Source organism: Piliocolobus tephrosceles, chromosome 12 (genome assembly GCF_002776525.5).
Source record: "Piliocolobus tephrosceles isolate RC106 chromosome 12, ASM277652v3, whole genome shotgun sequence".
NCBI lineage: Eukaryota > Metazoa > Chordata > Mammalia > Primates > Cercopithecidae > Piliocolobus > Piliocolobus tephrosceles.
Genome location: NC_045445.1, coordinates 115729957 through 115749271, shown reverse-complemented (window position 1 = coordinate 115749271; position 19315 = coordinate 115729957). Strand labels below are relative to the sequence as shown.

The 19315-nt window shown below is 34.4% G+C and overlaps 1 protein-coding gene across 1 annotated transcript in view; it reads right to left on the bottom strand.

Annotated features, from left to right (window-relative positions):
• DMD (dystrophin) overlaps positions 1–19315 on the bottom strand; it is a 2292995-nt gene that overhangs the window by 1229203 nt on the left and 1044477 nt on the right. The window contains 1 exon segment of the mRNA XM_026451980.1: positions 5037–5231. Within this exon segment, the coding sequence (XP_026307765.1) occupies positions 5037–5231 (195 nt within the window).

Sequence of the window (19315 nt, the reverse complement as noted above, 5' to 3'; positions counted from 1 at the left end):
TAATATTATTAAATTGGTGAAATTTCAACTGTTTATCTAATATGCCCCTCTATTAAAATATGCATATAAACAATCATTCTTTTATTTTCCTTCAGATTTGTTGTTTGGATTTGTACATATGGTGCCTTTTGCTATTATCTGATGCTCCTAATACCAGAATAGAAAAGCAGCCACTTTGCCCATGGAATAATTTTGCCTTCATTTAAGTAATTGGTATTATTAAATTTGTGCTTATGTGCTATGAAACAGATTCCAGAGGAGAAAGATCTTAACCAGTGTATTAAAAATCTCTGTTGTCAGTACTTTTGTCCCTACTACAATGCAAGTCTGAAGTATCGAAGACTAAAATACGAGAAGAAATCGTACATCTCTCTAGGGATCTTCTGCTAAGTTTTACGACACCGAAATTCTAACTCGGCTCCAAGTCTGCTGAGAATGAGTTTTCATAGACACATGCTTAAGTTTCTGTGTGACCACAGAAATAAATCTACTATCTCTAATTTGAAAATATTTCCAGAATCTGACATTCTCTCACTACCGACCGAGTCCAAGCCACCAGCATCTATCTTTTTCAACTCTTGTGGCTTCTACCATTGGCCCCCTACAGTTCTACTCTCAACCCAGAAGCCAGTGTGATCCTTTTAAAACATAATTGAGATCGTGCCACTCAACTGCTCAAAAACTTAACAATTGCTCTCATCTCATTTAGAATCTTCTTTACAATGGCCCCAAAGGCCCTCCACAATCTGGACACTCACAACTCCCATAACCTTATATCTTTCTACTCTTCCGCTGGCTTGTTTTGCTTCAGCCACTTTGGCCTTCTTGTTGGTGTTTGATTAAGAAAAGCTCAGTCCCACATTTGGGCCTTTACTCTATTTCCTCTACTCAGACTCCATGGCTGACTCCCTTACCTTCTTCCAGTCTTTGCTTAAAGGTCATTTCTACCCTATTTGAAATTGCAGTCCCACCACTTTCAATTATACCTACATCTACCCCTGTAGTGGTCCTATATCCCCTTAACAGATTCTGTTTTGTTTTTTCCCCCAAAATACGTATCAACTAGCAATACACAATATTTACTTATCATTTTTCTTTGTTTGCTTGCTTCTATTCGGTCTCCCAATGTTATAATAAAAGCTGTATGAGGGCAAAGATTCGTTAGTCTCCTTCACTGTTTTATAAGCACTTAGAATAGTGTGTGGTACATACTAAGAGCTCAATAAATATTTTTGGAATGAACGAATCTGCATTCCTTAGATATACTTGTGCTAACAATTTTTTATTTCTCAAGAGCAATGCAGAAAACCTGAACTCCAGAGGGCTTGAACGACTTTGCTTCACATTATCTTTGGCTTATAAGCTCACTACCAGCTTTCCCTTGTGGTGTTGAAGTTGAACAAGGGTTGTCTCTATTTCTTGATCCTATTTAAAATCTACATTAGGACCACCATGTCTCCTACCTGTGAGCTTTCTTCATATGGCCACATTTTTCATCATCCTCTTGGTTACCCAAAGTATAGCACATTTTATTCACTCCAAACAAGGCATCTGCACTATAATTGGTTTTGACGAGACAATTGAAATTGTGTGTGCCTGATATTTTTTCTTTCCTTCCATTTATTTCCTCCTTCTTTTTCTCCTTATTTTCTTATTTCTTTTCTTCGATTCTCCCTCCCTCCTTTCCTCACTCTCTTTCTTTCCTACTTCCTCCCTTCCTTCCTCCTCCTTTCAATGGTTTGAAACTCCAGTACAATATTGAATACTGAAGGGATGTAGGCAGATATCCTTGCCTTGTTCATGATCTTAGGGTGAAAACACTCCACTCCACCATAAAGAATAATATTAGCTGTAAATTGATTCTTATTATTGCAAAAGGTAAAGCATAGTTGTCATTCTTATTGTAAGTTATGTTCTTATTTTTGTCCTAAAAATTCACATTTATTGATACCAAGACCTAATTGAACAGCTAAGGATTCCCTGAATGAGGGAGCAGCAGAATCACTTGAAGAATTCCACACGAAAGGCATGAACTATTTCTAAGAATTTCTCTATGTAGATGCTAACTACACAGTAAATATGTCATTATTTATTTCAAAAATGTCCTAGAGTTCCCCTAAAAGCAGATTCTAAGATAAGGGATGTATTTGGGAATGATCCAAGGAGGTGCTGGTAAGTGTGTGTAAGGTAGGACAGGGAGCAAGTAAAAAGTATCCTATGAGGCAGGTTTTTACTGCGTGCGATGGGGTCTTAATCCTGGAACAGAATTGTGGGTCAGAGCATAAATCATGCTTCAGAGTTACCCTAACTGAAGAGCGAGTGAGTAGTGGTGTTTATCCACCAAAAGTTATCTGTTATTGGTTGAGGTTTGCTGGGAAACATTGGGGATGCAGACCTTTAACTACCTGACACTCATGAGCTTTGATTACTAGAGGGAGCCCTAAGGCAAACAGTCAGAGACACTTGGACCTGGCAGCTGCCAGTCAGAGTACAAGGCATGCTGAGTCAGGAAATGATATGGGTGATGTCCCAAGCGTGTTTCATACTCCAATAAAACTGATGCTTTCGGTAAAATTAGGCATATGGACACATGATGATAAATCCTTTCGGTTAAGTCTTCTAAGTGGATCATTTCTGCTTTTAGGATAAGCTTTCAAATACTTAACTCTCTCGAGAGAAAACCTTTTGGTAACTTAAAACTTATGAGGCTAAGAAATTCTATGTTCATCCTTTCATATGAGATACTTTAAAGCAGGATTTGATGGTTTAACACAGCAATTATATTTTGGAAAATTTTATCATGAAAATGATTTTTTCTTAAAAATAAAATGCAACTTAATATTGTTCTAAACTTCCAAAAATTGCAATTCTTCTAAAATTATGTACTCTTGTCTGTTATGAGTATTATTAACTTCGTACGTATAAACAATCACAATCAATTAACTGCTAATATTGGCTCTGAAATAAGAACAAAAATATTACTTATGTGTATGTTTCTCATTCCTCTCTAGCTCTGCCTTAGCTAGTGTTTTTGCTATTAAATGCAGATTTCCATATATAAGTTGGTATTTATCTGCATAGTCTCTGCCAACACGATTAGGTAGCTTTCCAATTCAATACATCTATTGAAACCATATGTGCTATTTTAGTTGTATTTTGTTTAGAAAGTAATTCTTTTAACTTATTACATATTATTTGTGTTGTACTGCACTTTCAAAAAAAATATGTATGTTAAAGCACAGCAATACCTACTATAGTTCTGTAATTTGATTCATGCAAATCTGTCAGGAATAAAATCAACCACAATTTAATTTCAAACCTTCCCAACCAGCAGCTATACAATTTATGCACTACTTTTCTATTTTTACTACTGGATAATGACAATGATGAATGTCTTTAACAGGAAATACATATTCATTGAAAAGTCTGAGCTCAAAACTATCCCCCTTCAAAAAGTCAATGAGGGTAGGAAGCCCATTCACCTGCTGGAGATTTGTTGGGAGAGAGAAGAAATCACGCCCACAACTGCATCTTATGGGGATTCAACCATTTAGCTAAATTAAACCTGCAATAATACCATATTATAAACCACAGTAATCAATACCATTATGATTGATGTCAGCTATAATAATATTAAATAGATCAGGACGAACAAATGATTCACTATGAGTGTAGCCAAGGGTCTATCATTCTGAGCATGCCAGGTTAAGAGGTATGGAGACAGTTATTCAATGGGCAACTTAATAAGATCAGGGTCACTGCTCTCTTGAATCAAATGTCCATGATCCTGGGAAGGATTTAATATTAGCTCATTCGCAGTAATTTACATGTTGAATGACAATGATGAACTTACAAACTCTGCTGCCATGAGAACTTAGTTAATAGAAATAATGACAGGAATTCTGGCATGTCAGCTTTATTTTACTAACCGATTAGGTTTTTTTTCTTCATTGTACCAATAAGTGATTTGACTTTTACTTCAAACAGAGTAAGAAGCAGTGCCATACTGACATGGATGGAATAGTTCCAGAGATCTGTGAAGCTCTTATTTTACTGTGTAATTTTATAGCTTATTTGATATAATGTAAGATATTAAAGTCAAGTCACTGAAGATACTGCAACACCGATTTCCAAAACAAACAAATAGCTTTATCCATTTGTATATTCATACAGGCAAATGTGTGACATAGAATGAGCTTCCAGGAAATCATTTGAGTATAAAATACTTTAGCTAATATGTGCTGCTGATAGCAAACTCATCTTTTGCCTATAATCGCATGCTGTTTGCATTGGAAAATACCAAGCTCTGGATATACTATAATATTTCATTTTGTCTATAAAATGTACGATCACGAAATTATCTGGAGACACATTATTACGTACATTTTCTTGACCCTACATTATCTTCAGACACTGCCTTCTAAAATTCATAGCCTACTTCCTTATCATGATTTGTCTTACTTCAGAATGCAGTAACTTGCTGCTGGTGGTTTGAAAACAGATGGATTTTGTTGGTAGCCTTTCGCTGGCAGTTATAAAGAAAATATTTTATTGATTTCTATTCAGTTTTATTCCATATATTATAGCATAGGCATTAACATTAATTTGAAATTGAATACGTATACAAAAAATATAAAACAAAAACAATGTACATTAGACATAAATGAAAAATCTAATTTCCCTTTTTGGAAAATGAAAGGAAAATAATCCATTAGCTAGGAATAAACTGTTCCTCCATCTAAGTTTATTTTTTGGGGGTTCCTTTCTATCCGTACTGCATGTATAAAATGATTATTTTCATGCATTTCTTCATTTTAGGATGTCTCTCAACACTAAATATTGTAAAATACATCTTCTAACTTAGGTGTTTCTACCCAAGATTTCTGAAGCTAATCACATTATAAAGTATTTTTAAGAATTCTATATTTAAGTCAAAACGCCATCATGATGTATACAATGTAAGTCAATTGTTCTGGCATTATGAATGATTGGTATGATCACCTTGTAAAATCTGAATGAAAGAGCTTTGCTTTTACCTTCAGAGACTCCTCTTGCTTAAAGAGATCTTCAAAGTCCTTAGCACAGAGGTCAGGAGCATTGAGAAGTTGTTCCACTTCTGATAGGGTTTGTGAGACATGAGTGATTTCAGTCAGGTAAGTAGAAGGCACATAAGAAATTTCCAAAGGCATGTCTTCAGTCATCACCATCATCGTTTCTTCACGGACAGTGTGCTGGTATAGATATACAAAAGAACAATTCTTTTAGCTTCCTAACGGTGAAAACTCCTCTATTGAGTTTATATAGCTCTCATTCTACAGCTGACAAGTGAATCTACAAACTGGGCTGAAACTGGATTCAAAACCTCATGATGATAAGTCTAGTAAAAAGGTTATTTATTAATTATATACCTGCTTCTTCCAAAAAGTGTTAGAAGCATTTTATAATAAGCAATACACACATATTAGCACCATGAATATAAGATGAAAGACCATGAGGTCATAAGGAGAGTAGTTTTATCCTAAGAAAACGATGATTTTTGCAACCGGCATTTAAATTTCTAATTCTAATTTGCAACTGGCATTTAAAATTCTAATTTTCCTAGAAATCCAGGTATGGGACTGGGTGAGGGGGGTTCATATCTGTTTTATTGGTAACAAAGGCAACTTTCCTATACATTTCCCCCCAATCTTCATTGAGATACAACAGATACTAAGTAATTAGACTGGTATGTAACTGTATTAAGCCCTCTTCTCCAAATTCTAGACATTAGCTCCTGCTTTTGTTGCTAGTCTCTTGCTAAGTTAAGCTGCTAATTAAGGTGCTATATGAGCAGAACTGACTGTGGAATTTATATTTTAAAAAGAACTCCAGAATGTCCTGAGATATACGGGAGCACTAGCCTCTTCTCTTGCACCTGCACTTTTCTGACTGGGATCCAAATGCTAGACATGACGAGAATTTCCAGCTCCAGAGTCCTTTTGGAGTTTCCCAGTAATGCCTCTTTCCCTATTCCTTATAAGAGCAAAAAATAAATACTACTTGGCACGCAAATTCAGAAAGATGGATGACCTCTACTCTCTTCTGTCTACACTATAGGCGGCAAAATTCTTGTAATTCAAATTATTCTACCAGTAACTTTGTCTAGAATTGATCAACTGCCACCTGCCTATTGATGAGGTCACCTGAGGGTTTCAGTGGTAGGGTCTCTGGGGAAGTTCAGACGATAAGCATGCTAATATAGCCATTTATTACTGCACAGCCTTTTATGACAACACGATACTCGTTTCTGCAGTAATGTAATAAACTGGACTTTGGGGATCCTAGACTGAACCCCACACAAAGATGAGTGAAATGTATAAGTTCATCACTTTATGTTTTAATTTCTCTGACCTAGGATTTTCATGCTCAATTCTTAAATGATACAAAAAATGAAATAATTCTAATTTAGATATCTCATCTACTTGTGATATAGCAAATTCACAGAGTTGCACAAATTAGCTTTTAAATAAATAAATCTTTTACAACATTTGTTTTATTGTGTATATCTTGACCAAACCCAGGGCATACATTCCTTCATGATCAATGGAATAATGTACACATATTTCTCATTTACATTTAAAAGGATATTAGAAACTTGAGCCAGAGTTTGATAAATCAAATTCAGAATTTAACAGATTTCTTAAGAAATTCTTAATTTCTCTATTTCATAAAAAGCATTTTACCCATTTAAAAGAAAAATAACTCAGCAGGCTATTTGAATGTGAAATTGTCACTGACTCATTAAACACTTAGTAGAATCAACAGCACAAATAACACAAGCTTGTGTTTTGCATGCATTACATTGGTTGACGACCATTATGTTGTTCTTAATAAAATTCACAAGTTAATAAGCTTGTCTTACTCGCACTAGTTGCTTTAACCCCTGCGGTAAAGATAGCTTCACATCATCTAAAGCAAGCATATTTCTTATAATACTTATTTAATGGTGCAATTATATTTGCTTTTAATGATATACATTTTATGCCTGTAAGTTTTTGGAAAACAGGTTTTTGTTGTCAGGAACGGAGTAAGTAGAGGACAAGTTGTAGTTTTTTATTTATTTGTTTATTTATTTATTTATTTATTTATTTATTTATTTTGTTGTTTAACAAAGGGAGTTGTTTCAGAATTGGACATATCTTGAAAATATTTAGAAAAAAATCTGGGTGGCCTTAAAAAAAGAAGTTGGAATTCAAAAAAGTTTTGATGCATGTCCTCATCATTTTTTCTTAAAAGAAAATAATTCTAAGATCTTTATATCTATTTTCTGATTCTTCTTTGATATGTAGTTTTCTCAGTCTTCATTACTTTCATTTGAGATGCTCTCAGCTACCTTAAATTCATACTGGTGCTTAATAAATATAGTATAGCAAGAAACTTAGCTGTACGGCCAAATACAATAAAGAAAAAGACACTCAAAATACACTCACTTTTGCTTGCTAACTTGTATTTAACTTCCTTAAACAAAATCTCAAACCCAAATTTTGACGACTTTGGCATTTGCATAAAGGAACTTTAAATAAAAATGAGATTTACCAATGAATCCAGGAGCTGGTTTTTTGAAAAGATTAACAAAACAGATAGACCACTAATCAGACTAATAACGAAGAAAAGAGAAAAGAATCAAATAGACACAATAAAAAATGATAAATGGGATATCACCACTGATCCCACAGAAATACAAACTACCATCAGAGATTACTATAAACACAAATAAACTAGAAAATCTAGAAGAAATGGATAAAAACCTGGACACGTACACTCTCCCAAGACTAAACCAGGAAGAAGTTGAATCTCTGAATAGACCAATAACAAGTTCTGAAATTGAGGCAGTAATTAATAGCCTACCAACCAAAAAATAAAAAAATTAAAAAAAAAAAAAGCCCAGGACCAGACAGATTCACAGCTGAATTCTACCAGAGGTACAAAGAGGAGCTGGTACCATTCCTTCTAAAACTATTCCAAGCAATAGAAAAAAAAAAGGGACTCCTCCCCAACTCTTTTTATGAGGCCAGCAGCATCCTGATACCAAAACCCGGCACAGACACAACAACAAAAAAAGAAAATGCTCAATAAAATACTGACAAACCAAATCCAGTAGCACATTAAAAAGCATATCCACCACAATCCAGTAGACTTCATTCCTGTGATGCAAGGCTGGTTCAACATACACAAATCAACAAATGTAATCCATCACATAAACAGAACCAATGACAAAAAAACACACATGATTATCTCAATGGACGCAGAAAAGGCCTTCAATAAAAGTTAACACCCCTTCATATTAAAAACACTCAATAAACTAGTTACTGATGGAACAAATCTCAAAATATTAACAGCTATTTATGACAAACCCACAGCCAGTATCATACTGAATGGGCAAAAGCTGGAAGCATTCCCTTTGAAAATTGGCACAAGACAAGGATGCCCTCTCTCACCACTCCTATTCAACATAGTATTGGAAGTTCTGGCTAGGGCAATCAGGCAAGAGAAAGAAATACAGATATTCAAATAGGAAGATAGGAAGTCAAATTGTCTCTGTTTGCAGATGACATGATGGTATATTTAGAAAACACCATCATCTCAGCCCAAAGACTCTTTAAGCTGATAAGCAACTTCAGCAAAGTCTCAGGACACAAAATCAGTGTGCAATAATCACAAGCATTCCTATACACCAATAACAGACAAAGAGAGAGCCAAATAATGAGAGAACTCCTATTTAAAATCGCTACAAAGAGAATAAAATATCTAGGAATACAACTTACCAGGGAAGTGAAGGACCTCTTCAAGGAGAACGATAAACAACTGCTCAAGGAAATAAGAGAGGACCCAAATAAACGGAAAAACATTCCATGCTTATGGAAAGGAAGAATCGATATCATGAAAGTGGCCATAGTGCCCAAAGCAATTTATAGATTCAATGCTACTTCCATCAACCTACCATTGACTTTCTTCACAGAAATAGAACAAACTACTTTACATTTCATATGGAACGAAAAAAGAGCCCATATAGCCAAGACAATCCTAAGCAAGAATAACAAAGCTGGAGGCATCACGCTATCTGACTTCAAACTATACTACAAGGCTACCGTAACCAAAACAGATTGGTACTGGTAGCAAAACAGATATACAGGCCAATGGAACAGAACAGAGGCCTCAGAAATAACACCACACATTTACAACCATCTGATCTTTGACAAACCTGACAAAAACAAGCAATGGGGAACGGATTCCCTATTTAATAAATGGTGCTGGGAAAATTGGCTAGCCATATGCAGAAAACGGAAAGTAGACCCCTTTCTTACACCTTATACAAAAATTAACTCATGATGGATTAAAGACTTCAACCTAAGACCTAAAACCATAAAAACTCTAGAAGGAAACCTAGGCAATACCATTCAGGACACAGGCATGGGCAAAAACTTCATGACTAAAACACCAAAAGCAAAGGCAAAAAAAAAAAAGCCAAAATTGACAAGTGGGATCTAATTAAACTAAAGAGCTTCTGCACAGCAAAAGAAACTATCATCAGAGTGAACAGGCAATCTACAGAATGGGAGAAAATTTTTGCAATCTACCCATCTGACAAAGAGCTAATATCCAGAATCTATAAAGAACTTAAACAAATTTACAAGAAAAAAACAACCCCATCAGAAAGCGGGCAAAGAATATGAACAGACACTTCTCAAAAGAAGACATTTATGAGGCCAACAAACATATGAAAAAAAGCTCACCATCACTGGTCATTAGAGATATGCATCAAAACCACAATGAGACAGCATCTCATGCCAGTTAGAATGGTGGTCACTAAAAAGTCAGGAAACAACAGATGCTGGAGGGGATGTGCAGAAATAGGAATGCTTTTACACGGTTGGTGGGAGGGTAAATTAGTTCCACCATTGTGGAAGACAGTGTGCCAATTTCTCAAGGATCTAGAACCAGAAATACCATTTGACCCAGCAATCCCATTACTGGATATATACCCAAGGGATTATAAATCATCCTACTATAATGACACATGAACACATATGTTTATTGCAGCACTGTCCACAATAGCAAAGAATTGGAACCAACCCAAATGTCCATCAATGATACACTGGATAAAGAAAACTGACACATATACACCATGGAATACTATACAGCCATAAAAAAGAATGAGTTTGTGTCCTTTGCAGGAACATGGATGAAACTAGAAACCATCATTCTCAGCAAACTAACACAGGAACAGAATATCAAACACCGCATGTTCTCACTGGTAAGTGGGAGTTGAACAATGAAAACATATGGGGAGGGGAACATCACACACTGGGGCCTGTTGCGGGGTTGGGGGCAGGGGTAGGGATAGCATTAGGAGAAATACCTAATGTAGATGACGGGTTGATGGGTGCAGCAAACCACCATGGAACATGTATACCTATGTAACAAACCTGCACATTCTGTACATGAATCCCATAACTTAAGTATAATTTTAAAAAAGAAAAAGATCATTCAGTGACACTGCATAAATTGAAAATGAAATTTACTTAAAAATAATAATTCATGCTCTAAGACCAGAATTCTGTGTCTCAGCGAATAAGATCCAGTATTAATCACAGTCCTAAACCAGGGCTTAAAGAACATAGGCAGCACACGGTACTCTGGCTTCTCATCTGTTAAGCTTTCCTCCACCTGATCCCATGTGTCTGCCATAGATTATTATATACGGATTTAATAAATATTCTTCAGAATCAAATAGATGCAATAAAAAATGATAAAGGGGATATCACCACCGACCCCACAGAAATACAAACTATCATCAGAGAATACTATACGCACCTCTATGCAAATAAACTAGAAAATCTAGAAGAAATGGATAATTTCCTGGACACTTACACTCTTCCAAGACTAAACCAGGAAGAAGCTGAATCCCTGAATAGACCAATAGCAGGCTCTGAAATTGAGGCAATAATTAATAGCCTACCAACCAAAAAAAGTCCAGGACCAGATGGATTCACAGCTGAATTCTACCAGAGGTACAAAGAGGAGATGGCACCATTCCTTCTGAAACTATTCCAATCAATAGAAAAAGAGGGAATCCTCCCTAACTCATTTTATGAGGACAACATCATCCTGATACCAAAGCCTGGCAGAGACACAACAAAAAAAGAGAATTTTAGACCAATATCCCTGATGAACATCGATGCAAAATCCTCAATTAAAATACTGGCAAATCGGATTCAGCAGCACATCAAAAAGCTTATCCATCATGATCAAGTGGGCTTCATCCCTGGGATGCAAGGCTGGTTCAACATACGCAAATCAATAAACGTAATCCAGCATATAAACAGAACCAAAGACAAGAACCACATGGTTATCTCAATAGATGCAGAAAAGGCCTTTGACAAAATTCAACAGCCCTTCATGCTAAAAACGCTCAATAAATTCGGTATTGATGGAACGTACCTCAAAATAATAAGAGCTATTTATGACAAACCCACAGCCAATATCATACTGAATGGGCAAAAACTGGAAAAATTCCCTTTGAAAACTGGCACAAGACAGGGATGCCCTCTCTCACCACTCCTATTCAACATAGTGTTGGAAGTTCTGGCTAGGGCAATCAGGCAAGAGAAAGAAATCAAGGGAATCAAAGAAATCCAGTTAGGAAAAGAAGAAGTCAAATTGTCCCTGTTTGCAGATGACATGATTGTATATTTAGAAAACCCCATTGTCTCAGCCCAAAATCTCCTTAAGCTGATAAGCAACATCAGCAAAGTCTCAGGATACAAAATTAATGTGCAAAAATCACAAGCATTCTTATACACCAGTAACAGACAAACAGAGAGCCAAATCATGAATGAACTTCCATTCACAATTGCTTCAGAGAGAATAAAATACCTAGGAATCCAACTTACAAGGGATGTAAAGGACTTCTTCAAGGAGAACTACAAACCACTGCTCAGTGAAATAAAAGAGGACACAAACAAATGGAAGAACATACCATGCTCATGGATAGGAAGAATCGATATCGTGAAAATGGCCATACTGCCCAAGGTAATTTATAGATTCAATGCCATCCCCATCAAGCTACCAATGAGTTTCTTCACAGAATTGGAAAAAAAACTGTTTTAAAGTTCATATGGAACCAAAAAAAGAGCCCTCATTGCCAAGACAATCCTAAGTCAAAAGATCAAAGCTGGAGGCATCACGCTACCTGACTTCAAACTATACTACAAGGCTACAGTAACCAAAACAGCATGGTACTGGTACCAGAACAGAGATATAGACCAATGGAACAGAACAGAGTCCTCAGAAATAATACCACACAGCTACAGCCATCTGATCTTTGACAAACCTGAGAGAAACAAGAAATGGGGAAAGGATTCCCTATTTAATTAATGGTGCTGGGAAAATTGGCTAGCCATAAGCAGAAAGCTGAAACTGGATCCTTTCCTTACTCTTTTTACGAAAATTAATTCAAGATGGATTAGAGACTTAAATGTTAGAACTAATACCATAAAAACCCTAGAAGAAAACCTAGGTAGTGCCATTCAGAACATAGGCATGGCCAAGGACTTCATGTCTAAAACACCAAAAGCAAAGGCAGCAAAAGCCAAAATTGACAAATGGGATCTAACTAAACTAAAGAGCTTCTGCACAGCAAAGGAAACTACCATCAGAGTGAACAGGCAACCTACAGAATCGGAGACCATTTTTGCAATCCACTCATCTGACTAAGGGCTAATATCCAGAACCTACAAAGAACTCAAACAAATTTACAAGAAAAAAACAAACAACCCCATCAAAAAGTGGGCAAAGGATATGAACAGACATTTCTCAAAAGAAGACATTCATACAGCCAACAGACACATGAAAAAATGCTCATCATCACTGGCCATCAGAGAAATGCAAATCAAAACCACAATGAGATACCATCTCACACCAGTTAGAATGGCAATCATTAAAAAGTCAGGAAACAACAGGTGCTGGAGAGGATGTGGAGAAATAGGAACACTTTTACACCGTCGGTGGGATTGTAAACTAATTCAACCATTATGGAAAACAGCATGGCGATTCCTCAAGGATCTAGAACTAGATGTACCATATGACCCAGCCATCCCATTACTGGGGATATACCCAAAGGATCATAAATCATGCTGCTATAAAGACACATGCACACGTATGTTTATTGTGGCACTATTCACAATAGCAAAGACTTGGAACCAACCCAAATGTCCATCAGTGACAGACTGGATTAAGAAAATGTGGCACATATACACCATGGAATACTATGCAGCCATAAAAAAGGATGCGTTTCAGTCCTTTGTAGGGACATGGATGTAGCTGGAAACCATCATTCTTAGCAAACTATCACAAGAACAGAAAACCAAACACCGCATGTTCTCACTCATAGGTGGGAACTGAACAATGAGCTCACTTGGACTCGGGAAGGGGAACATCACACACCAGGGCCTATTATGGGGGGGGGGGGAGGGATTGCATTGGGAGTTATACCTGATGTAAATGATGAGTTGATGGGTGCAGCACACCAATATGGCACAAGTATACATATGTAACAAACCTGCACGTTATGCACATGTACCCTAGAACTTAAAGTATAATAAAACAATAAATAAAAAATAAAAAAAAATAAAAAAATATTCTTCAGAACACTAAACTAAAAACCATTTTTACCTATCTTTCAATGAAAATGTCTTTTAGAAGAAGTTATGTGGCATCTATTTAAATTGCCAATTTTTCTGGTAACCATCCTTTTACTCTCTGTGTACAAGAGTTCAATTTTTAAAAAATTTTTAGATCCCAAAATAAGTGATACTTACAATTCTATATCTGGTTCTAGAAATCATTTTTTACAAACTTTTTAATCATGAAACTTTTATTAACCTGACTGAAATACTCTTCAAAGAAACATTAGCCATTGCACGGCAGGTTGAGAATGCTCTAATAATATGCATATTGTGATTATTTTCAAGATTGTCACAAATAAGCCATAGAACAATCAGGGTCAATTCACGGAATTAATCCCTCGATGGTCAGCCATGGTATGAACAAATTTTCTAGAACACTTAGAAACATTAAAATTCTTATGGTTGAACATAATCAATAAAAAGGTATAGTTTATTACTTCAGAAAAATCTGAATGAGAAAAATCATTCTTACCCTAAACTACTGATAATTAAGTAATCTTTTAAAAATTTTTTCTTTCCATTTTAAATTAGAATACCTGTAATTTCTAAAATGCTTCAGCTACATGTTATAAAGTGTAAAAGGTTGTTATACATTAAATATATTTAATGATGACAGATCTATTGAAGGATTTACTATCTTGATACATAATGTCCAGTCATCATAGATAACAGATATTAAGTGGTACAGATCAACTGACTAGAGAAAACTAAGGGTTGATCCTGTAATTTTCATGAGAAATAGACATATTCCAAAGTAACTCTTTGACACCACTGGGAAACTGTGAACTTATTTTCTAGAAAATTCCATTTTATTAAGTTTGAATATTCTCATTTATTATAGCTATCTGATATACACAATAATGTTTAATATATAGACTTTTGTAATTTTCATATACAAGAAACTACCACAAACTGAATCAAAAGAGAACCAGACATTTGGAGATCTAGTTTACTATCTACTCCTTAAAAGTATAGCACTCCTATTGAAACAGTCACACAAATCTATAATGAGTAAACTACATCCATTGAATGACTTTCAGTTTGGTTTAATAAAAATTTCAGACAGCTATTTAAAAATCAGTGTAATTAGAAATATGTTTATTTTCTCTTCTTCATGCAAAATCCATGTACTCATTCAGATTAATCCTTTTCATTTGAATTTCATTAACTCTGCCTTGAATAATTATATCCTTCTCAGTTCTGATGTGTACAAATCCTGTCTAACCTTTTGAAAATCAACTTGCCTTTGTTAATGTTCTTTACCACCTTATATCATTATAGATACTCATGCATCATTAGCAAGGCAATGCTATAATCTGACTAATTCACTTTATTTGCGTTTATTTTCATTTTTAGCTATATATACCCCAAATAATACACTAGCCTTATTTTCTAGAAACAAAAAGATATGTGAAAGAAACCATAAAATGCCTATTTTTATTTAAAAACAAAAAGTTCAATCAATGCTCAATGATTATTATAGAACAAAAGGATGATTTGTATGATCTAAACTTGAAGTCAAAACAGTTTTGAGATTTTGAGCTGTGTAAGTAGCCACAGGTATCACTCACAATGCTTTAAATAAACTTTTATTTATCTGAAACTTTAGTTATCACATTCTTTTCATTACATAAAATTTATTTCTTGAAGGGCCATAACTGCATAGGATAAAAGCAATCCTGTTTTGAAACAAATGGTGCATTATGTCTAGGTTTTTAAACAAAATGTTTTCCTCCATGATTTAAAAGACTTCTCTCTCCTTTAAATGCATTGAGGTCACTGACCCATTTATGAGTTATGAGGTCAAAGAAACTCAGGAAGAAAAATGTACTATATGACATATTATTACGACATATGCCACAAAAATAACTACATATCTTATAAAAATATGGCACATGAAAAATATATCAATGCATCAAAAGTCTAACAAACAAAAATAGACTATTACCTTGACCAAAACCAGGAAAATAGTGATGGAGCCATTTTTTTTTTTATTTCATTGGTGTTAATGAAGATGAAGATAAGCAAATCCTCAAAGTAAGAAGATTTATTAATGATTTACTGTGAGCTATAATATGAAAATCTATGAGCCATAATATGTAAGTATGTCAGTTTATATCTGATTATCTTTCCTCAAAAGGACATTCTTAAATATTATGGATTATTTAAAAGTAATAACACAATGATATGTAAATCCAAAATAGGACTGCAGGCTTTAAGTAGGTTCTGAGGGGCCATAAATGGAAAGACTTAAGTTTTCTTAGACAAGTAGCTCTGTTAGCCTCACAAGTCTTCAGAGAAAGACAAGTTTCTTTCTAGGAATCATTACAGTAATAAAGAAAGTTGAGGGATTTTTTATTTATTTTCCCTGGATAATTATAATAGACATTATAAGCATAAAAATGCAAATCACAATAAAATTTGGCAAAAATATTGCATCAGTCCAGAGTGATTAAAAAGCCCTCAAACAATAAAGCATACAAACAAAAGAATATTATGCAGATGAGATGGGTATGGTTTATAATCTGCATTGTCACTGTTTTGGATACATATAATGGTATGACAGTAACAGCATTCTGACAGTACTTCATTTTGTATGTTTTAGTCAAGTCACTGGGTAAAAAGACCTTGAATAATCAATCTAATGAGTCTAAGCATATTGGTTATGACCCTGCATAGAGAAAACAGCAATGAGAGAGTGTTTGCTCTTATGTGATCTCCCCCTTCCTATTGCATCATCTATAAAATTGCTTATGTGAAGCTATGTAAACAAAAAAAGGGCATGTCCACCTCAGAATAATTATTAAGAATTGATCAACAATATAATTTATCCCCTTTTTTAAAAAAGAATAAAACTCACTAAAATACATAAAATAATCAAGGTAAAATATGAAAGAAAATCATCCTTTATACCTATATTATTTTTCTAAAATTAGAATAAATTTTTAAAGCAGGGCAGGCTGTCAGTGAAAAAGATATGCAGATGATGCTGGATTTGCCAGTCTTTAAATACACCCTACTTCTAGAAGGCCAGGTATAAATAGCATCCTATATAAAAGGTCTGGACAGACGTGCTCATTGACCTGCCTCATGTTGATTCTTACTTCCTACACCATGAAATTTACCTAATTCCTCAGGGCCAAGCTCAATTACTATATAATTAAGCTGATAAACTGAATCTGGAAAATGTGTTAATGCCTTATAGTGGTTTAAAGTATTTTCTTTCAAAGGACAACATTTGCATTTTTATAAAGGTTTTCAAAGAATTAACATAAATTAGTAACTTGATAAAATTTCAGTCACTAAGCATGGCCTGTGAAAGAAGAGAAAGAAAACGGCTTTGTTTGCCACCATGATAAGCATCAATATATAAGCACCAACAATCATGGCCTGCCTTGTAAAACCATCTCCAAAAAATAACCTATGAATCTATAGATAAGGTTATATACCCTAGCCAACTTATAAGGCAGCAAACAATAAATGCAGCAAAGACTCATGCCTAGTATCTAGCATATAGTATGTTATCAAAAATATCTGTTGGATAAATTAATGAAGAAACCAGTATCAACTTAACAGGATAATTATAAGATAGACACATGGCTAGAATTGCCAGGATCTACATTTATAATATAATTTATATTTAGGAATATTCAGAATTCAAACAGGAATATTTTCCTTATTTCTTTATTGTCATAGATTTAAAAGGTATATCTGATTTCACTATGTCACATTTCTCCAATTCATAGCACATTAGCTACATGCTACTGTACATGCATGTTTAGGTTCTTAAGTTGTCTTTTAGGTATTAATGTAACTCATTATACATGAATACAAACATAAGCAATTATTTGAGGTAATGATACATAGACAATATTAGAATATACTAATTTTAGCTTCTTCATGGGTGTCACAATGTCTATTAGCAAATTGAAGGCTATGAGAAGACTCATATTAAAAAAATCATTTCAATCTTTGATAACCCTTCCCAAACTCTTCTCATAAAAGTTTTCCTTTATATATCCAGTAGGTATTTTTTATTGTAAGCTATTCCAAAATGTCAGCTTGGGAATACTTGTTATAGCAATCTTTTGTATGTTGACAAGCAAATTGAACCCTCCCTCCACCCCACACACATACCTATACTTAATTCAGTGTGAAAATAAAAATAACACAAGAAAAAATAAGTATGGAAATACCTTAAATTCTGCAGTTATATTTCACACTACTATATCACTTTTAACTTCTGTTGCCTTGTGGATCTGTCAACTTGAGTAGATTTTTCAGAATAAACTCACACTTTTATTTCTATACTACATTTATCACACCCCTCAGAAAATGTAAACACTATCTCTAGATTAACGTGGCAACTCAGTATCTATGTCTAAATATGCATGTGTCATAATTATGTTTTTCAATAAAGTATTCTCTTTATTAGAAATGTGAGTGACAGCAAAGATGCCTATAATTACACTATCCAGTATGGTAGTCACTAACTACACTTGACTAAAGAAATGTAAATCTAAATTATTTAAAGGGAAATACAATTAAAAATTTAGTACATCTGTTTTTACTAGCCGTGTTTTAAGTTCTCAGTAGCCTCAATAGCTACTTTATTGGACAGTGTAGATATAGAACATTGACATCATCTCAGAAAGTTCTATTGGACAGTGCTAATCTACAGAATAATACATTTTATTTATAGATAAGGTTAATACCAAAGTATGTTCTGTAATGGTTTTATTATTCTACTCAGTCTCTATCCAAAGGGCTGTCTAGTACTTAATGTGTTTAAAATTACCTAATGGGCACTCAATTAATATTCTTTTATAATTGCAATCATAAAAGAATCATTTCTTTTTCAAATTGCTTATTAAAAATATAACAATGTGTTCTATTTTAAACAATGTGAAAACGAAGATTATATGAATAATTCTAATGCTAGTATTATATCTATCAGAAAATATCTGCAGCCTAGTTTTCTCACAAAGGTAATTTTGACAGGCTACTAAATCCAAATTAAAATGTCACTACTTAAATAAAAACAGACATAAACTGGCATTAATAGTGAAAAAATAAGAGACTTAGAGAATAGATATAGGATACCTACTAAGCAACTATAAGTACCAGAATGAGAAAAGAGAAGAGATGGAAGATTTGTAATAATTAAAACGATCATAATAGAAAATTTTCCAGAGCTAAAGAAGTTATTAATATTAATTGGTTATTTAAAATATTACCCAAGTGCAAAAAAGAATTAAAGAATAAACGGTGGCTCACAACTGTAATCCCAAACACTTTAGGAGGCTGAGGTGAGAAGATTACTTGATTCCAGGAGTTCAAGACCAGGCTGGGCAACACAGTGAGACACCATCTCTACAAAAAATGTTTTAAAAATTAGCCAGTCATGGTATTGATTGCCTGTAGTCCCAGCCACTCAGGAGGCTGAGGCAAAAGGATCTCTTGAGCCTAGGAGTTGGAGGCTGCAGTGAGCTATGATTGCATCGCTGCACTCCAGCTTGGGCAACAGCAGGACCCTGTCTCAAAAATAAAATAAAATAAAATAAAATAAAATAAAATAAAATAAAATA